At 61.5% G+C, this 14,961-nt stretch overlaps 1 protein-coding gene across 2 annotated transcripts in view; it reads left to right on the forward strand.

The window, feature by feature from the left end:
- HERC2 (HECT and RLD domain containing E3 ubiquitin protein ligase 2) overlaps positions 1–14,961 on the forward strand; it is a 72,076-nt gene that overhangs the window by 36,948 nt on the left and 20,167 nt on the right. For both annotated transcript variants that reach the window (XM_070400589.1, XM_070400590.1), the window contains 19 exons: positions 773–915; positions 1,430–1,697; positions 1,810–1,946; positions 2,728–2,826; positions 3,313–3,481; positions 3,565–3,690; positions 5,828–5,936; positions 6,021–6,160; positions 7,020–7,210; positions 8,161–8,266; positions 8,350–8,441; positions 8,982–9,157; positions 11,341–11,452; positions 11,670–11,751; positions 11,850–11,993; positions 13,033–13,123; positions 13,642–13,819; positions 13,942–14,023; positions 14,097–14,268. In XM_070400589.1, the coding sequence (XP_070256690.1) occupies positions 773–915; positions 1,430–1,697; positions 1,810–1,946; positions 2,728–2,826; positions 3,313–3,481; positions 3,565–3,690; positions 5,828–5,936; positions 6,021–6,160; positions 7,020–7,210; positions 8,161–8,266; positions 8,350–8,441; positions 8,982–9,157; positions 11,341–11,452; positions 11,670–11,751; positions 11,850–11,993; positions 13,033–13,123; positions 13,642–13,819; positions 13,942–14,023; positions 14,097–14,268 (2,617 nt within the window). The remainder of the gene's footprint in view (positions 1–772; positions 916–1,429; positions 1,698–1,809; positions 1,947–2,727; positions 2,827–3,312; positions 3,482–3,564; positions 3,691–5,827; positions 5,937–6,020; positions 6,161–7,019; positions 7,211–8,160; positions 8,267–8,349; positions 8,442–8,981; positions 9,158–11,340; positions 11,453–11,669; positions 11,752–11,849; positions 11,994–13,032; positions 13,124–13,641; positions 13,820–13,941; positions 14,024–14,096; positions 14,269–14,961) is intronic.

The following is a 14,961-nucleotide window of genomic DNA, read 5'->3' on the forward strand; positions in this document are numbered from 1 at the left end:
ACGGGGCACGTGAGACAGACCCTCAGGCCCCCAGAGGTGGAGCCGGCCCAGCCAGGCCCGCGGTGGCTACGTGCCCAGCACGGCTGCAGCTCTGGAGGGCTGGGCTCCCTGCCACCGCCTGGTGGGCGTATGAGGAGATGTGCACACATCTGTCCCTGCCCACGTCTCTGTGTCCACTGACCAGCAGCCACCCCGGCCGCGTCCCAGGGAGAGGCACACAGGTGCACGTGTACAGATGCCACTGGTGCTTTCGGGGGGGAGGGGGTGCTTCATCTCGAACGTGGTGCATTCACGCTGCTCACAGTGATGAAACACACCACACGCACACACTCTTGTTGCCGTGGAAACATGGACATGATCATATAAACAAAAGCACGGTGTCCGGTGGCAGTTCTGTTTAGCGAGGTGCAGTGGGAGTCCAGCCGACTCACTTTAAACTTTTCAGGATTGCTCCAGTTTGTGGAGTGAGCTCTTCAGTAGAAAAACCATGTTTTGAACGAGGGTCAAGGGTCAGCAAGAAGGGCCGGGGCGGGAAGAACACAGGAGTGTTCTGGGCGGTGTCTCAGCAGCGCAGGCACTGAAAGGGGACGGGGTGGGAGAGAGGATGGGTCCGGGCGCAGGACTGGGGCCAGGAAGGCCGAGCCCAGAGCAGGAGGCTCTCCACGGCTGTGGCTGGGCTCTGAGCCGGAAGGGTGGGTCCGGCCTGTGGTGTGTGGGAATCCATCGGTTCAGGCACGACCTCTAACGTCGGGCATGTTCTGTTTCTATCCAGATGACGGCGCAGCCGCGTCCTCGGACCTGGGGGACATGTCGCCAGAAGGCCCACAGCCCCCGATGATCCTGCTGCAGCAGCTGCTGGCCGCGGCCACCCAGCCGTCGCCGGTGAAGGCGGTCTTCGCCCGGCAGGAGCTCGAGGTACCCGGTCCGGCAGCTCTCACCCGGCCAGTGTGTGTCTTCCCACCGACAGATTCCTTCCTCCTTTTTCCCTGGGGTCTGTGCCTCAGGCGATGCCGGGACGGGCTGACACCCACCCTGCACCCTCCGTGGGCGAGCTCTCGGGACGCGTCTGCTCTAGTTGTGGCTGCCGTGGGACCGCACACGGCTGGCGAGAGCACAGGGTTGAGGGCTAGCTTTCTTGTGGACTCGTGTGGGTTATTTGAAGGCACCAGATGCAGCCTGGGTTAGACACCCCTGCTCACGGGGTCTTGTTCCAGGAAGTGCTGTTGGGAAGGAGCTCCTTGCCCACGTGTGGTGCCCTGGCTCGCTTGGTCCACTGTCCAACGCCTTTCTTGGGCACTCAGCCACTGCCCGGCCGGGCCCTCGCCCGGTGCCCCCAGCAGCTCAGGGCTGGCTGGGGCAGGGCCTCCAGAGAGAGGACTGGGGCCGGGGCCGGGTCTGCGTGGCAGCAGCTGTCATGGCTCCTCCACAGGCCGCCGCCTTGGCCGTGTGCCAGTATCTGGCCGTGGAGTGTGCCCACCCGTCCAGCCCAGCGTTTGAGGACGGCAGCTCCAGCGAGGCCAGCACGCCGGTGCCCGCGCAGCACCTGCGCCCCATCAGAGCCAGGAAGCAAAGGCAGTCGCCCGTGCCCACCCTCCCCATCGTGGTCCAGCTCATGGAGATGGGGTTCCCGAGGAGGAACATCGAGCTTGCGCTGAAGTCGCTCACGGGCGCCTCAGGGAACGCTGCCGGCCTGCCAGGTGCTGTGTTCCCGTGGCTCTCACGGCGCCCTGTGTGCCGGCTGACCTTGCGGTGCTGACATCCGAGGCCGGGGGCGGGGGCGCCGGGCTCACGGTGGGTGTGTGCTTGCAGGTGTGGAGGCCCTGGTGGGGTGGCTGCTGGACCACGCCGACGCGCCGGGCACGGACCTCTCGGACCCGGACACAGGGTCTGAGGACGGCTCCGATGAGGAGCTGCTGGAGGACTTGGACGACACAGCCTACGCTCTGGTCAGTGCCCCTGCCGCCCCCCCCCCCCACCCCACCGTGTCCTGGGCTCCGGGCTCCCCTGGGTGCTCTGTGGTCTGCCGGGCACACAGGGATGCCAAGGCTGGCAGGACCTCCTGTGGCTCAGTGAGCACAGACCCTGTCCCCATACCCGGTCACAGTAGACGGTGCTCCGTGAGAGAACCGTGTTGTAACGCGCAGCCTGTGGACGGTGCTCCGTGAGAGAACCGTGTTGTAACGCGCAGCCTGTGGACGGTGCTCCGTGAGAGAACTGTGTTGTAACGCGCAGCCTGTGGACGGTGCTCCGTGAGAGAACCGTGTTGTAACGCGCAGCCTGTGGACGGTGCTCCCTGAGAGAACCGTGTTGTAACACGCAGCCTGTGGACGGTGCTCCGTGAGAGAACCGTGTGCACGTGCCGCCTGTGGACGGTGCTCCGTGAGAGAACCATGTGCATGTGCTGCCTCCACTTCTGACCTGAGCAGATGGTTTTGTGGATGGATGGGCAGTGCCTCGGAGGTGTCTGTGCTCTGGGCTCCGAGAGGCACCCGCCTGTGGGGCTGGTGCTGCTGGTCTCTCTCGGATGCGGGGCTGGCTTGTCAGTGGCTCAGAGTCCCTTCTCCCGTCTTTCCAAGGGAGGCCTTCTCCTTGCTCCTCCCCCCAGATGGGTTGCAGGGAAACCGGTGACTATTTCACACTAGTCCTTCGTGTTGTAGGTTTCACACAGTTCCTCTCAGGAGGGTCATCTGTGTCCCCGTGTTTTAAAATGCACTTGACCTTTCGCAGTCTTCTGGGGCCGTGGTGACGGAGAGCCAGACGTACAAGAAGCGGGCGGACTTCCTGAGCAACGACGACTACGCCGTGTACGTGCGGGAGAACATCCAGGTGAGCAGCTGCTGGGCCAGAGCCGCCTCAGGCGCACGCAGGTCCTGCTCCGCGTCTGGGAGAGGCCGCGGGCAGGTAGCATGCACCGCACAGAGGCCCCCTGTCACGGTTTATGGAGGAAAGGAAGGGACGTGCTGGGTTTGTCCTGAGCGGAGACGGTGCCCTGCTCTCACGGAGGCACCAGACCTTCCTCACGGCCAACACGTGTGCCCTCGGGGTTTGGTGTGCACTGGCCCTCGTCCCTCTTGGGCGTTCTTTTGTGTGAACCGTTCATCTCTGCTCGCTCCCTTGGGAGGTGGCTCAGGCTCCCCGGGGCGCTTCCTGCCCCTGACCGCGAGCACGCGCTTCCCAAGGAGCCCTGGTACCTCAGCGAGAAAGGCTTGGCGCTCTGTGGGGAGGAAGCCGTCCCAGGAGCAGTGGCGCTGCTCTCGCGGCCGCCTCCTCGGCCGCACACCGGGCTGACTTCCCGTCTGGTTGTCACTTGAGGTGGGCATGATGGTGCGGTGCTGCCGGACGTACGAGGAGGTGTGCGAGGGAGACGTGGGCAAGGTGATCAAGCTGGACCGCGACGGGCTGCACGACCTCAATGTGCAGAGCGACTGGCAGCACAAGGGGGGCACCTACTGGGTGCGGTACATCCACGTGGAGCTCCTAGGTGAGCCCCTGCCCGCGCCCCGCCCCCCCGGCCCAGACAGCGCCGGCCGTGCTCACCTCAGCTCCTCCCGTCGGCATCTCTAGGCTACCCTCCCCCGAGCTTCCCCGCCCACATCAAGATCGGAGACAAGGTGCGGGTCAAAGCCGCGGTGACCACCCCGAAGTACAAGTGGGGCTCCGTGACGCACCAGAGCGTGGGCGTCGTGAAAGGTAATGCCCTTGGCGGCAGCACCAAGTGCTCGCTTCTCTCAGCCCACGGAGACTGTTTTCCTCGCTCACGGGGAGAGAAACGCGTGAGGAAAGCCGGTGGCCTGCCAGCCGGGCTCTGTCGTCCTGCTCCAGGCGGGAGCACCGTCGTGGCAGGTGGGGAGGGCGTGTGCCCTGGAGCTCAGGGTGCCTCCACGGATACTTTGGGGAAGGTTCAAGGAAGCGGGTAACGCTAAGAATGGGAATCTTAGTAAGTACAGACAGTCCTCGGGTTACGTCGGACTCGACGTACATCATTTAGTGGTTACGTCGCCATCTCCCATTTATTTATAAAAAAAAAAGTTCCGTCATTTCGACGTATGTACATGTGTGCTTTATGTTATTCTTTACTAGAGGCCCGGTGCACGAAATTCGTGCATGGGGTTAGGGGGTGTCCCTCAGCCCAGCCTGCACCTTCTCCAATCTGGGACCCCTCGGGGGATGTGCGACTGTCAGTTTAGGCCCGATCCCTGTAGGACTAACCCTGACCCTAACCCTGTGGGATCGGACATCCCTCTCACAGTTCGGGACTGCTGGCTCCCAGTTGCTTGCCTGCCTGCCTGCCTGATCACCACCTAACCGCTCCCCTGCCAGCCTGATCACCCCCTAACTGCTCCCCTGCCAGCCTGATCAACGCCTAACTGCTCCCCTGCCAGCCCGGTCTCCCCCAACTGTCCTCCCCTGCAGGCCTGGTCGCCCCTAATTGTCCTTCCCTGCCGGCCATCTTGTGGCTGTGGGCACCGTCATCTTTGAGGGCGGGGCAGTCAATTAGCATATTTCCTCCTTATTGGCTGTGGGCGCCGCCATCTTTGCAACAGTGTGAGGGTCATTTAGCATATTCCCTCCTTATTAGATAGGATTTACCACAAGTAAAGGTCAGGAATTGTTACCTTTTAAATTTTTTTTACTGTTTCACTTCATTACTGCTGTGTATGTGCTCCTTGTCAGTGACGTAGGTGCTTATGTAGGTGTGTTCCCACTTACGGTGAAAATCGCGTTACATCGCCGTAGGAACGGCTCTCCGACGTAACCCAAGGACCTACTGTATTCCCCAGGAGGCAGGACGGAGCCAGGAGGAAGTTACTGGAGGAGGCAGGTGGCCCCGGCCGCCGGGCGGGGCCTAGTTGCTGGTTTGGGGCGACTTGAACTTGGTCGGACGTGGCTGTGGGCCTTGTCTCCACCCGGTCGTCCCAGGGTGGCCTGTCTGGGATGCTCTGTCCAGCGTCCTGCCCAGCGGCCCGTATGTGAGCGGCTGGACAGCTCCCTCGGACTGGGGCCATTTTTCTCTTTTTCTTAATACTTTATAAAAACGTAGCACCAAGTTTAAGAATGGAACTGTGCAAGTGATGGCAAGAAGGACCTGGAGACACAGTTCTCCATTGATCCTTAATGTGACGTTGAGCATACTTCAAAAGGCACAGTGTGTCCGCTTGAACAGTTGCGTGAGAAGTTAAATTAAGTTTGCGTGTGCTTTCATTTTACCTTTGAACTCGTTCCGTCCGTCCGTAGAGAAGTCCCGCTCTGTTCTGAGCGTCGTGGAAAACTCCTGCTGTGAACGGTGGTGGTGGGGGGGGGGGGGGTTAGACACGCCCCGCGGTGCTGCCCAGGGCAGGGCAGGCGCTCACACTGCAGGGGGTGGGCTCACTGACGTTCCTCTTTAGCTGGAATCTTTCTTAACAGAGAGCTTTACAAGTCAGACCCGGGTGGACTTCAGAAACAAGAGCTTGGTGTCAGCGTAAACGCTCCGAGTGAGAGCTCTCGTCCCAGGGCCTCCGAGGGGCTTTGGTGACCGTGGCCGTTCCGGGCGCACTGTGTGGGCGTGGTGTCGCGGAAAGCAAGCCCGCCTCACTGTGGGGAGGTCACGGGTCCAGCTAGAGAGCAGCGCACAGGGAGCCTCCGTGGGCCCGATGCGTGCCCCCAGGCCCCTCTGTATGTGAAGTGACCCCTGGCGCGCGGGCTAGCTGGTCCTGGCGTGTCCACGTGGCGCTGAGAGAGGCTCTCTGCGTGAGACTTCGGTCGCCACGTCGCACGGCGAGGGTGGTCTTGGCTTTAGGTGTGGGTGCTTCTGGGGCCGGCGCCCAGGCAGTGTCTGTGCCCCCAGCCTTCAGCGCCAATGGGAAGGATGTCATCGTGGACTTCCCGCAGCAGTCCCACTGGACCGGGCTGCTCTCCGAGATGGAGCTGGTGCCCAGCGTGCACCCCGGCGTCACGTGAGTGTTTGTCTGCCGCAGGTGGGGGCGGGGCTGGCTCTCGGGGGAATGAAGGGCAGCACGTGACCTCCTCTCTCGAAACAGATGCGACGGCTGCCAGGTGTTCCCCATCAACGGGTCCCGGTTCAAGTGCAGGAACTGTGACGACTTTGACTTCTGTGAGCCGTGCTTCAAGACCAGGAGGCACAGCCCCCGGCACACGTTCGGCAGAATCAACGAGCCAGGTGAGGCGGGGCTGCTCTGAACGAGGCAGGGACGGCACCGCTGTGCTCTGTGTCCGTGTGTGTGCCGTGAGCACCCCGTGTCCACGGTGGGGCGGGAGGACAGCCTGCCCACAGCTGGTGGAGGCCACGGGAACTAGAGCCACAGCGTTTGTTTGCTTGTGTCTCACCTGGCCGGGGCGGTCAGGGGCTGAGCGTCAATCCATGAACCAGGAGATCACAGTTCGATTCCCGGTCAGGGCACATGGCCGGGTTGTGGGCTTGATCCCCAGTGTGGGGCGTGCAGGAGGCAGCCAATTGGTGATTCCCTCTTATCACTGATGTTTCTGTCTCTCTCCCTCTCCCTTCCTTTCTGAAACCAATATGTACATGTATGTCTATGTACGTCTACATTCTATATAATAAAAGGCTAATATGCAAATCGACGGAATGGCTAAACGACCAGTTGCATAAAGCGCACTGACCACCGGGGGCAGACACTCCATGCAGGAGCTGCCCCCTGGTGGTCAGTGCGCTCCTACACGGGGAGCGCCGCTCAGCCAGAAGCCAGGCTCACGGCTGGCGAGCACAGTGGTGGTGGTGGGAGCCTCTCCCCACCTCCATGACAGGGCTAAGGATGTCTGACTGCCAGCTTAGGCCCTCTCCCCGCAGGAAGCAGGCCTACGCCGTCAGTTGGACATCCCCCGAGGGCTCCTGAACTGCAAGAGGCCACAGGCTGGGCTGAGGGCCCGCCCCCCCTCCAGTGCATGAATCTCGTGTGCCGGGCCTCTTGTGTATGCATAAAGGAGGGAGCTCATTGCTGTGTAACTTCTTTGCTTCCTGGTGTGCAGCACGCGCTCTAACACTTGCTCACCGCCCACAGGACAGTCGGCCGTCTTCTGCGGCCGCTCGGGAAAGCAGCTGAAGCGGGGCCCCAGCAGCCAGCCGGGCGCCCTGCTGGACAGCTGGTCCCGCATGGTGAAGAGCCTGCATGTGTCCTCCTCCGTGAACCAGGCCTCGCGGCTCATCGACGGCAGCGAGCCCTGCTGGCAGTCCTCCGGGTCCCAGGGCAAGGTAGGGCGGCCAGACCCTGCCCTGACGCCTCACCTCAGAGCTTCCCTGGACTGGGAAGCCACTCGATCGTATTGCGACGGTCCCTCAGGGCTCAGTGCACATTTCTGTTTATTATTATTGCTAGAGGCCCGTTGCACGAATTCGTGCACGGGTGGGGCCAGCCCCTCCCCCTGGTTGAACTCCCAGTTGAACTCCCAGTCAAGGGGACAGTTTGCATATTAGTCTTTTATTATGTAGGATTATACTTTATCTATTTATTTTTAAGTCCCCACCCGAGGATATTTTTTTCCATTGACCTTCAGATGGAGTGGAAGGGAGGGAGAAGGGGAGGAGAGAGAGAGAGAGAGAGAGGGAGAGGGAGAGGGAGAGGGAGAGGAGCATGGGTGTGAGAGAGACACATGGACTGGTTGCCTCCTGCACACGCCCAGACCAGAGCCGGGGCTTGAATCTGCAACTCAGGTCTGCAGGACAACATTAACCATTTAGCCAGACCTGCCAGGGCAGTTTATAATTATTCTAAATATACCATCCAGTGTTCACTGTCTGAGGTTTTAAACAATGTCGGGAGCAGGTTTTGTCTAACGACCCACTAACAGGAGGTGTGACGGGGTCATGTCCTACGCCCCCTCCTGCAGCCTCCCACCCCGATGCTGCTCTGTCAGAGGTTCCTCTCGCACGTCTTGGCCTGTGGGATGTTGTGTGTTTGCACTTATGTGGGGGGAGGGGAGCCTCCCGGGGCTACGCAGGACAGATGTGGAGCAGGCGCTCTCCCTACTGGACTCGTGTTTTCTGTGGCCCACGTCTGGCGGCTGCTCAGAAGCGAGCGGGGAGGAGCCCCGAGGAGAGTCTGTCTCCCAGGCCACACGATGCTGGTTCGGGCTTTGCTGATACGACCTTAGCCGCTACAGTCGAGCGGGGCCTCACTGACTGGGGTTGCTTTCTTTTTAAAGCACTGGATCCGCTTGGAGATTTTCCCCGACGTCCTGGTCCACAGACTGAAAATGACCGTCGACCCTGCGGACAGCAGCTACATGCCCTCCCTGGTCGTGGTGTCAGGTACGAGGGCGTTGGCTCCGAGTGCCCTCCGTCAGCGCATGGAACCTCCTGGTCTGATGCTCGTCTCCCTCCCTCTCTCCCAGGCGGGAATTCCCTGAACAACCTCATTGAACTGAAGACCATCAACATCAGCCCCACGGACACCACAGTGTCCCTCCTGAGCGACTGCACAGAGGTGAGAGGCGGGCGGGCCCGTCTCCGTGCCTGCATCTCCTCGCCGTGGTGGGAAGTGGGCTGGCGCCCGCAGACAGCCGGCCCATGTGCCACTCTCATCTGTGAGCGCGTTTCCCGCAGCCACGGGTCCCGGCGCAGGGCGCGTCTTCACGCCGAGGGCCTCCCTGCTGCGCTGAATCGGCCGTAGGCTGTGCTTGCTCAGCAGGGGACGGAGTCCGGGGCTCTGCTCTGTCCTCTCCAGAGGCAGACAGGCATGTCTGTCCTGTCTGGAGTGTTGTGAAGGCTCCGACCGCCTCCTTCCCAGGATGTCTTGTTCCGGGAGCTCTGAGGCAGAGGCTTGCGGCCACGCGGGGGCTCTAGTCCCTCATGTCTGTGAGACAAACACTGAGTCCCCGGCCTCCCAGCCCGACCTGCCCCTGGCTGGGGGTCTCCAGGACGTAGGGACAGGACGCACCCTAGCACGCGTCCAGGGCTGACCGGTCCTCGCCACTCAGGGTGGAGGGTGTGGCCCCGGGGTCTGCAGCTCCCGGTGCGTGTCCAGTACCACAGGTACATCGAGATCGCCATCAAGCAGTGCCGGAGCTCGGGCATCGACTGCAAGATCCACGGCCTCGTGCTGCTGGGGCGCGTGCGCGCCGAGGAGGAGGACTGGGCCGCCGTGCCCTTCCTCGCCTCTGACAACGAGGAGGAGGAGGACGAGAAGGGCGGCGCCGGGAGGTGAGTGCGGGGCTGGGGCTCATGCCAGGCCCCCCCGGTCTCCAGGGCACCCGGCGTGTCGGGCACATGCGGTCAGTTCCTCTGGTCTCCAGGGCACCCGGCGTGTCGGGCACACGCGGTCAGTTCCTCTGGTCTCCAGGGCACCCGGCGTGTCGGGCACATGCGGTCGGGCCCCCCGGTCTCCAGGGCACCCGGCGTGTCGGGCACACGCGGTCAGGCCCCCTGCTCTCCAGGGCACCCGGCGTGTTGGGCACACGCGGTCAAGCCCCCCTGGTCTCCAGGGCCCCCCGGTCTCCAGGGCACCGGCGTGTCGGGCACACGCGGTCAGGCCCCCTGCTCTCCAGGGCACCCAGCGTGTCGGGCACACGCGGTCAGGCCCCCCGGTCTCCAGGGCACCCGGCGCGTCGGGCACACGCGGTCAGGCCCCCCGGTCTCCAGGGCACCCGGCGTGTCGGGCACACGCGGTCGGCTCTCAACAATTACCATTTGGTTCAACTCAGGGAAGTGTTTGATGCAGAAATACGTTGTGTTTAGAAAAATACCTTTCAAATAAGGAAATAAAAACGTTTGATTTTTCTACCGAAAGTCACAGTTAACCCTTTGGTGTCGGTCCTGCAGTTTCCTTTCTGACTGTCCCTGATCGTGTTTCCTGTGGAAACAGTATGGCACGGGGTGTATTTATAGCTTGCTTTGCTAAGTGTCTTATTGTTTACTTTTAAACTGAAAATGTTATTGTTATAAAATATACATACAATTTCCCATGTTGACTTAGAGAGGGAGCAAGGGAGAGAGGCAGAGACGTCAGTGTGGGAGAAACGTCCACGGCTGCCTCCATATGCCCCTCCGGGGTCAAACCTGTGCCTGTGTCAGATGAGAGCTACACGCTACAACACTCCTCGTGAAGTCAGCGTGAAGAAACGTGACCTCGCAGGGCCTGGTCTCTGGAACCCTGGGTTCCATCGAAGACAGAGAGCAAAGCACACGGAAGCCAGGAGCCTCAAGCACCGAAGGAGCGCGTCGGGCACCAGTCCCGGGTGCTCTGTGTCCCGAGGCCAAGGCCGGCGTGCTGCGTCGATGAGCCCTGAGCGCTGAGGGCAGGAGGGGCTCCAGTGGGCAGCCTCCTGGACGCGGGTGGGCGCGTGCGCTGGCAGAGGGTAAACAGGAAGAGCGCCTCGGAGCTCTGTGGGGACGCCTGTGACTGTCTTTCTGGGGAGAAGCGACCAGGCCCGTGTCTGGCCTCAGGGACCTGGCCACAGTGCCGGGCCCACTGGGGGCTCTTCTCCAGGGACGGTAGGAGCTGCTCGTCTGCCAGCAGCTGTGGTGCTCAGCTCAGAGCCCTCCCCCGGGAACAGGCAGGAACTACGTTCCTTATGAAAAGGCGTCGGGTGGGGAGGCAGACATGGGAGCTGTGCGGGCTGATTCCTGTGTGACTCGAGGCCCCAGGGTTTGGACGTTGTTTCTGACAGAAATGAGCAGCCGTGTGCTTGAGGCGGCTTTGCTTTTCGTTCTGAAACATTTTTCTTTTTTTTCTTTTTTTAAATTTTTTTTTTAATATTTTAATAATTTTTATTTCTTAAAGTATTACAAAGAGTATTACGTATGTCACCTTTTTTCCCCCCCTTGACATTCCCCCGGCCCCTACCCCCCGCCCCCCCCCGCCCCGTGTCTTGTGTCCATTGGTTAATCTTATATGCATGCATATAAGTCCTTCAGTTGGTCTCTTAATCCCCCCCCCAACCCTCCCCAGGCTTCCCACTGTAGTTTAACATTCTGTTCAATGTTGCTCTGCTTCTGTATCTACCCCTGTTCATCAGTCCATACTGGTCCCCTTTATTTGTCCCAACCTCACTGGAGTAGTCTCAACCTCACCAGGGCCATCTGAGCCTCACCAGGGCCGTTTCAACCTCACCGGGGTCGTCCCTACCTCACGGGGGCCGTTTCAACCTCACCGGGGTTGTCCCTACCACACCGGGGCCGTTTCAACCTCACCGGGGTCGTCCCTACCTCACGGGGGCCGTTTCAACCTCACCGGGGTCGTCCTTACCTCACGGGGGCCGTTTCAACCTCACCGGGGTCGTCCCTACCTCACAGGGGCCGTTTCAACCTCACCGGGGTCGTCCTTACCACACCGGGGCCGTCTGAAACATTTTTCATGCTGAACGGCCTGTCTTTCCCTCTGGCAGCCTCATCAGGAAGAAGGCTGCGGGGCTGGAGTCGGCGGCCACGATCAGAACCAAAGTGTTCGTGTGGGGCCTGAACGACAAGGACCAGCTGGGCGGCCTCAAGGGCTCCAAGGTACCTGGGCCGGAGCTGCCTGGGAGAGGGGGCTCTTCACACCACCAGCCTCAGGGCCCACCCGTACCCCCCCGCGTGCGACCCAGAGAAAAAGTGACCTCTGGTCATTGTTGTCATGCAGATCGCGTGATTCCTTGTATCGTCTGCTAAGTTACTGGTAATCTTAAAAGTGTAAGTGAAACTGTTTTCCATGTTTTAACAAAACATCCTGTTCCAGATAAAGGTTCCTTCGTTCTCGGAGACGCTGTCGGCTCTGAATGTCGTGCAGGTGGCGGGTGGCTCTAAGAGTCTGTTTGCAGGTACAGTTCCTCCCGCATTAAAAACGGGTCCCTTGTGCTCCGCGCCGAAAACCCCGCTGTGGCGTCTGAGCTGAGCCCTGCCCCCGCTCTGCCCACAGTGACCGTGGAGGGCAAGGTGTACGCCTGCGGCGAGGCCACCAACGGCCGGCTGGGGCTGGGCATGTCCAGCGGCACCGTGCCCATCCCCCGGCAGGTCACGGCGCTCAGCAGCTACGTGGTCAAGAAGGTGGCCGTGCACTCAGGTACCTGCCAGGCGTGGCTCTCGGGCGCCGAGGAGCCTGGGCCCTTCAGTAGCTCTCTCTGAGGTGCCCTCCCGTGCCCCTCCCCGGCTCGGTGTCCCAGCGCCCCTGCACCCTCCTGCGCACGCTCGGAGGTGTGTCCTTGCTGGGAGAGCCTGTCGCCTTCCGAGCCCCAGTGTCTGAGCCCCAGTGAAAGCGAAGCCCTTAGAAAAGTCACGCTCCTGCAGCTTGGCCAGCCCTGCCGGGCACTGCAGGCCTGAGCACAACTGCAGGGATGCGTTGTGTCTGTACGAAAGGTGGGGCTCACACCACGAGGAGAGGCCCCAGGACAGAGGCTGAGCGAAGGGCACGTCCCTTTTCTCTGGGGAGGGTCCCGGCTAGTACGGCCGCTCTGAGCCAGGTCAGCGGCCACCCAGAGCCCCACCTGTCCCATCTCTGTCTCCGTCCTCTCTGGGCCAGCTCATTGCTGCCCTCTACCCGGTCCTGCCAGGGAGGACTAGGTGGGCGAGAACCTGGGAGCTGGCGGGGGGGCACAGGCCCGTGGGGTGGGGGCGGAGGGGGAGGGCTGGGAGGAGGTCCTTGTGGGGAGAGTGCAGGGACGCCCGAGCTGGCAGGGGGGGCACAGGCCCATGGGGTGGGGGCGGAGGGGGAGGGCTGGGAGGAGGTCCTTGTGGGGAGAGTGCAGGGACGCCCAAACTGCCGATGGGAGCGTTTTGCTGAAGTGACCCTGCGGGCGGCCCAGACACGCGGTCTCCGGGGCCTTTGGTGGTTGCCTGGTCACAGACGCGCTTATATTTCCCTCTCCCCTGACGTGTGGTCTTCACAGATTAACAGCAAGAGCCCCGTTAACAGTAACGTTATTGTGCTGCTGCTTTGCAAGTAAAATCCTTCCTGGGGCGCCAACTCTGTAGCTTCATAAAAGCTCCCTTTGTCTATGTACTTGCCCCGAGATGTGTGCGTGCTGCACGCCGGGCAGAACGTACAGGGTTACCTGTGCCCTGTGTGTGCCCACCTTTGAGCGCCCGCCCCTGTGTGATTGCAGGCGGCCGGCACGCCACGGCTCTGACAGTCGACGGGAAGGTGTTCTCCTGGGGCGAAGGGGACGACGGCAAGCTGGGCCACTTCAGCCGGATGTAAGGGCCCTTCCCTCGCGCCGGCCACACGAGCCCGTCCCCATCAGGGTGCAGGCCTTGGCACGCGATTCTGCAGAAAAGTAAACAGGACAGTTACTCATGAGAAGGGGACTGGGAGCTATCTAAGAGCAGCAGCTGTGAGCCTGCCTTCGCCTCCCCATTCTGTATTAAAGGCTGGGTCTTGTTAAGTTGATCTGTACGTGTAGATCTGTGTAGATGTCTTACTTCTTTTTTTATTAATATTATTGATTTCAGAGAGGAAGGTAGAGAGAGGGAGAGAGGGGGAGAGAGAGAGAGAAACATCCATGATGAGAGAGAACCATGGATCGGCTGCCTCCTGCACGCCGCCTACTGGGGATGGAGCCCACACCCCTGGCATGTGTCCTGACCGGAATCAAACCTGGGACCTTCAGTCCGCAGGCCGACGCTCTATCCACTGAGCCACACCAGCTAGGGCTCCTTTTTTCCTCTTTACTCACAAGCTGGGTTGGTCAGGGCACGTTGCTCATTTGCTCCAGGAACTGTGACAAGCCACGGCTGATCGAGGCCCTGAAGACCAAGCGCATCCGGGACATCGCCTGCGGGAGCTCGCACAGCGCGGCCCTCACATCCAGTGGCGAGCTCTACACCTGGGGCCTCGGGGAGTACGGCCGGCTGGGGCACGGGGACAACACGACGCAGCTGAAGCCCAAGATGGTGAGCGCCCGCCTGGTGCCTACGGGGCACTCGCCACCTGCCGGCCTCAGGCAGCACATGCTCGGGTCTGGGAAGGTCTCCCTCGCTTTCCCGCCGTGCGTGACTGTCCCCTTGTCCCGCAGGTGAAAGTGCTCCTGGGGCACAGAGTGATCCAGGTCGCCTGTGGGAGCCGAGACGCGCAGACCCTGGCTCTGACCGACGAAGGTGAGCCGGCCCCGCTCCCCCAGGGGTGGGACCCGGGACCCGGGACCCGGCTGAAGGCCTCTCCCTCCCCCAGGCTTGGTGTTCTCCTGGGGTGACGGCGACTTCGGAAAGCTGGGCCGGGGAGGAAGTGAAGGCTGTAACGTGCCCCAGAACATCGAGAGGCTGAACGGACAGGGCGTGTGCCAGATCGAGTGCGGCGCCCAGTTCTCCCTGGCGCTCACCAAGTCGGGAGTGGTGTGGACGTGGTAGGTACCGACTGCCCCACCGCTGTGCGTGCAGGCGTGTGCCCTCTCCGTGCCCGTGGGGTGCTGAGCCGCTGGGTCCTTGCTCCATGAGCACCTCCATCCTCCCTGTTTCACGTTGGGGGCCCGCAGGCTCGGAGGCAGTTCCCGCTGTCGCTGGGTGTTGGAAAGAGCACGGAGGGCCGGGGGCCAGCTTGTCCTCCCGGCGGAGGAGAGTCTGTCCAGGGCTCCTCTGCCTTCTCGCGTCAGGGCCTGGTGTTTCTTGTGAAGCTGGTTTTATTAAGTCCGAGGGGAGCGGGCACCAGCTGGCCTGGGAAGAGGGACAGGCTTAGTGTGGGCATCAGGGCCCAGAGCAGCGCGAGCAAGGCCACCATCGGGGACGCTCGGGCGGCATTCCAGGTCACTGGTTGTGTTTTCAGTCTCTTTATATGAAAACCTGCATCAGTAATATCAACGTGGGGACACCACTAGGCTTTCGCCAGCAGAGGAGGTGGTGTGCTGACTGAGGCAGGATTTCAAAGCCTGTGGCTCAGGTGCCCTTGCCCTCGAGCCACTCCGATGCCCTAGCCAGGAGCGATTCCCTGTCGAGCGTGCAGGCTGTCGCCTGGACTGCAGCACACCGGCTTGGTTTTGCGTTTTTGTTGTTTGGTTAATCCTCACCCAAGGATATTTTTTCTCCATTGATTTTTAGAGAGG

Source organism: Myotis yumanensis, unplaced genomic scaffold, assembly GCF_028538775.1.
Source record: "Myotis yumanensis isolate MYYU_CA2020_CCGP unplaced genomic scaffold, mMyoYum1.0.hap1 SCAF_20, whole genome shotgun sequence".
Classification (NCBI taxonomy): Eukaryota; Metazoa; Chordata; class Mammalia; order Chiroptera; family Vespertilionidae; genus Myotis; species Myotis yumanensis.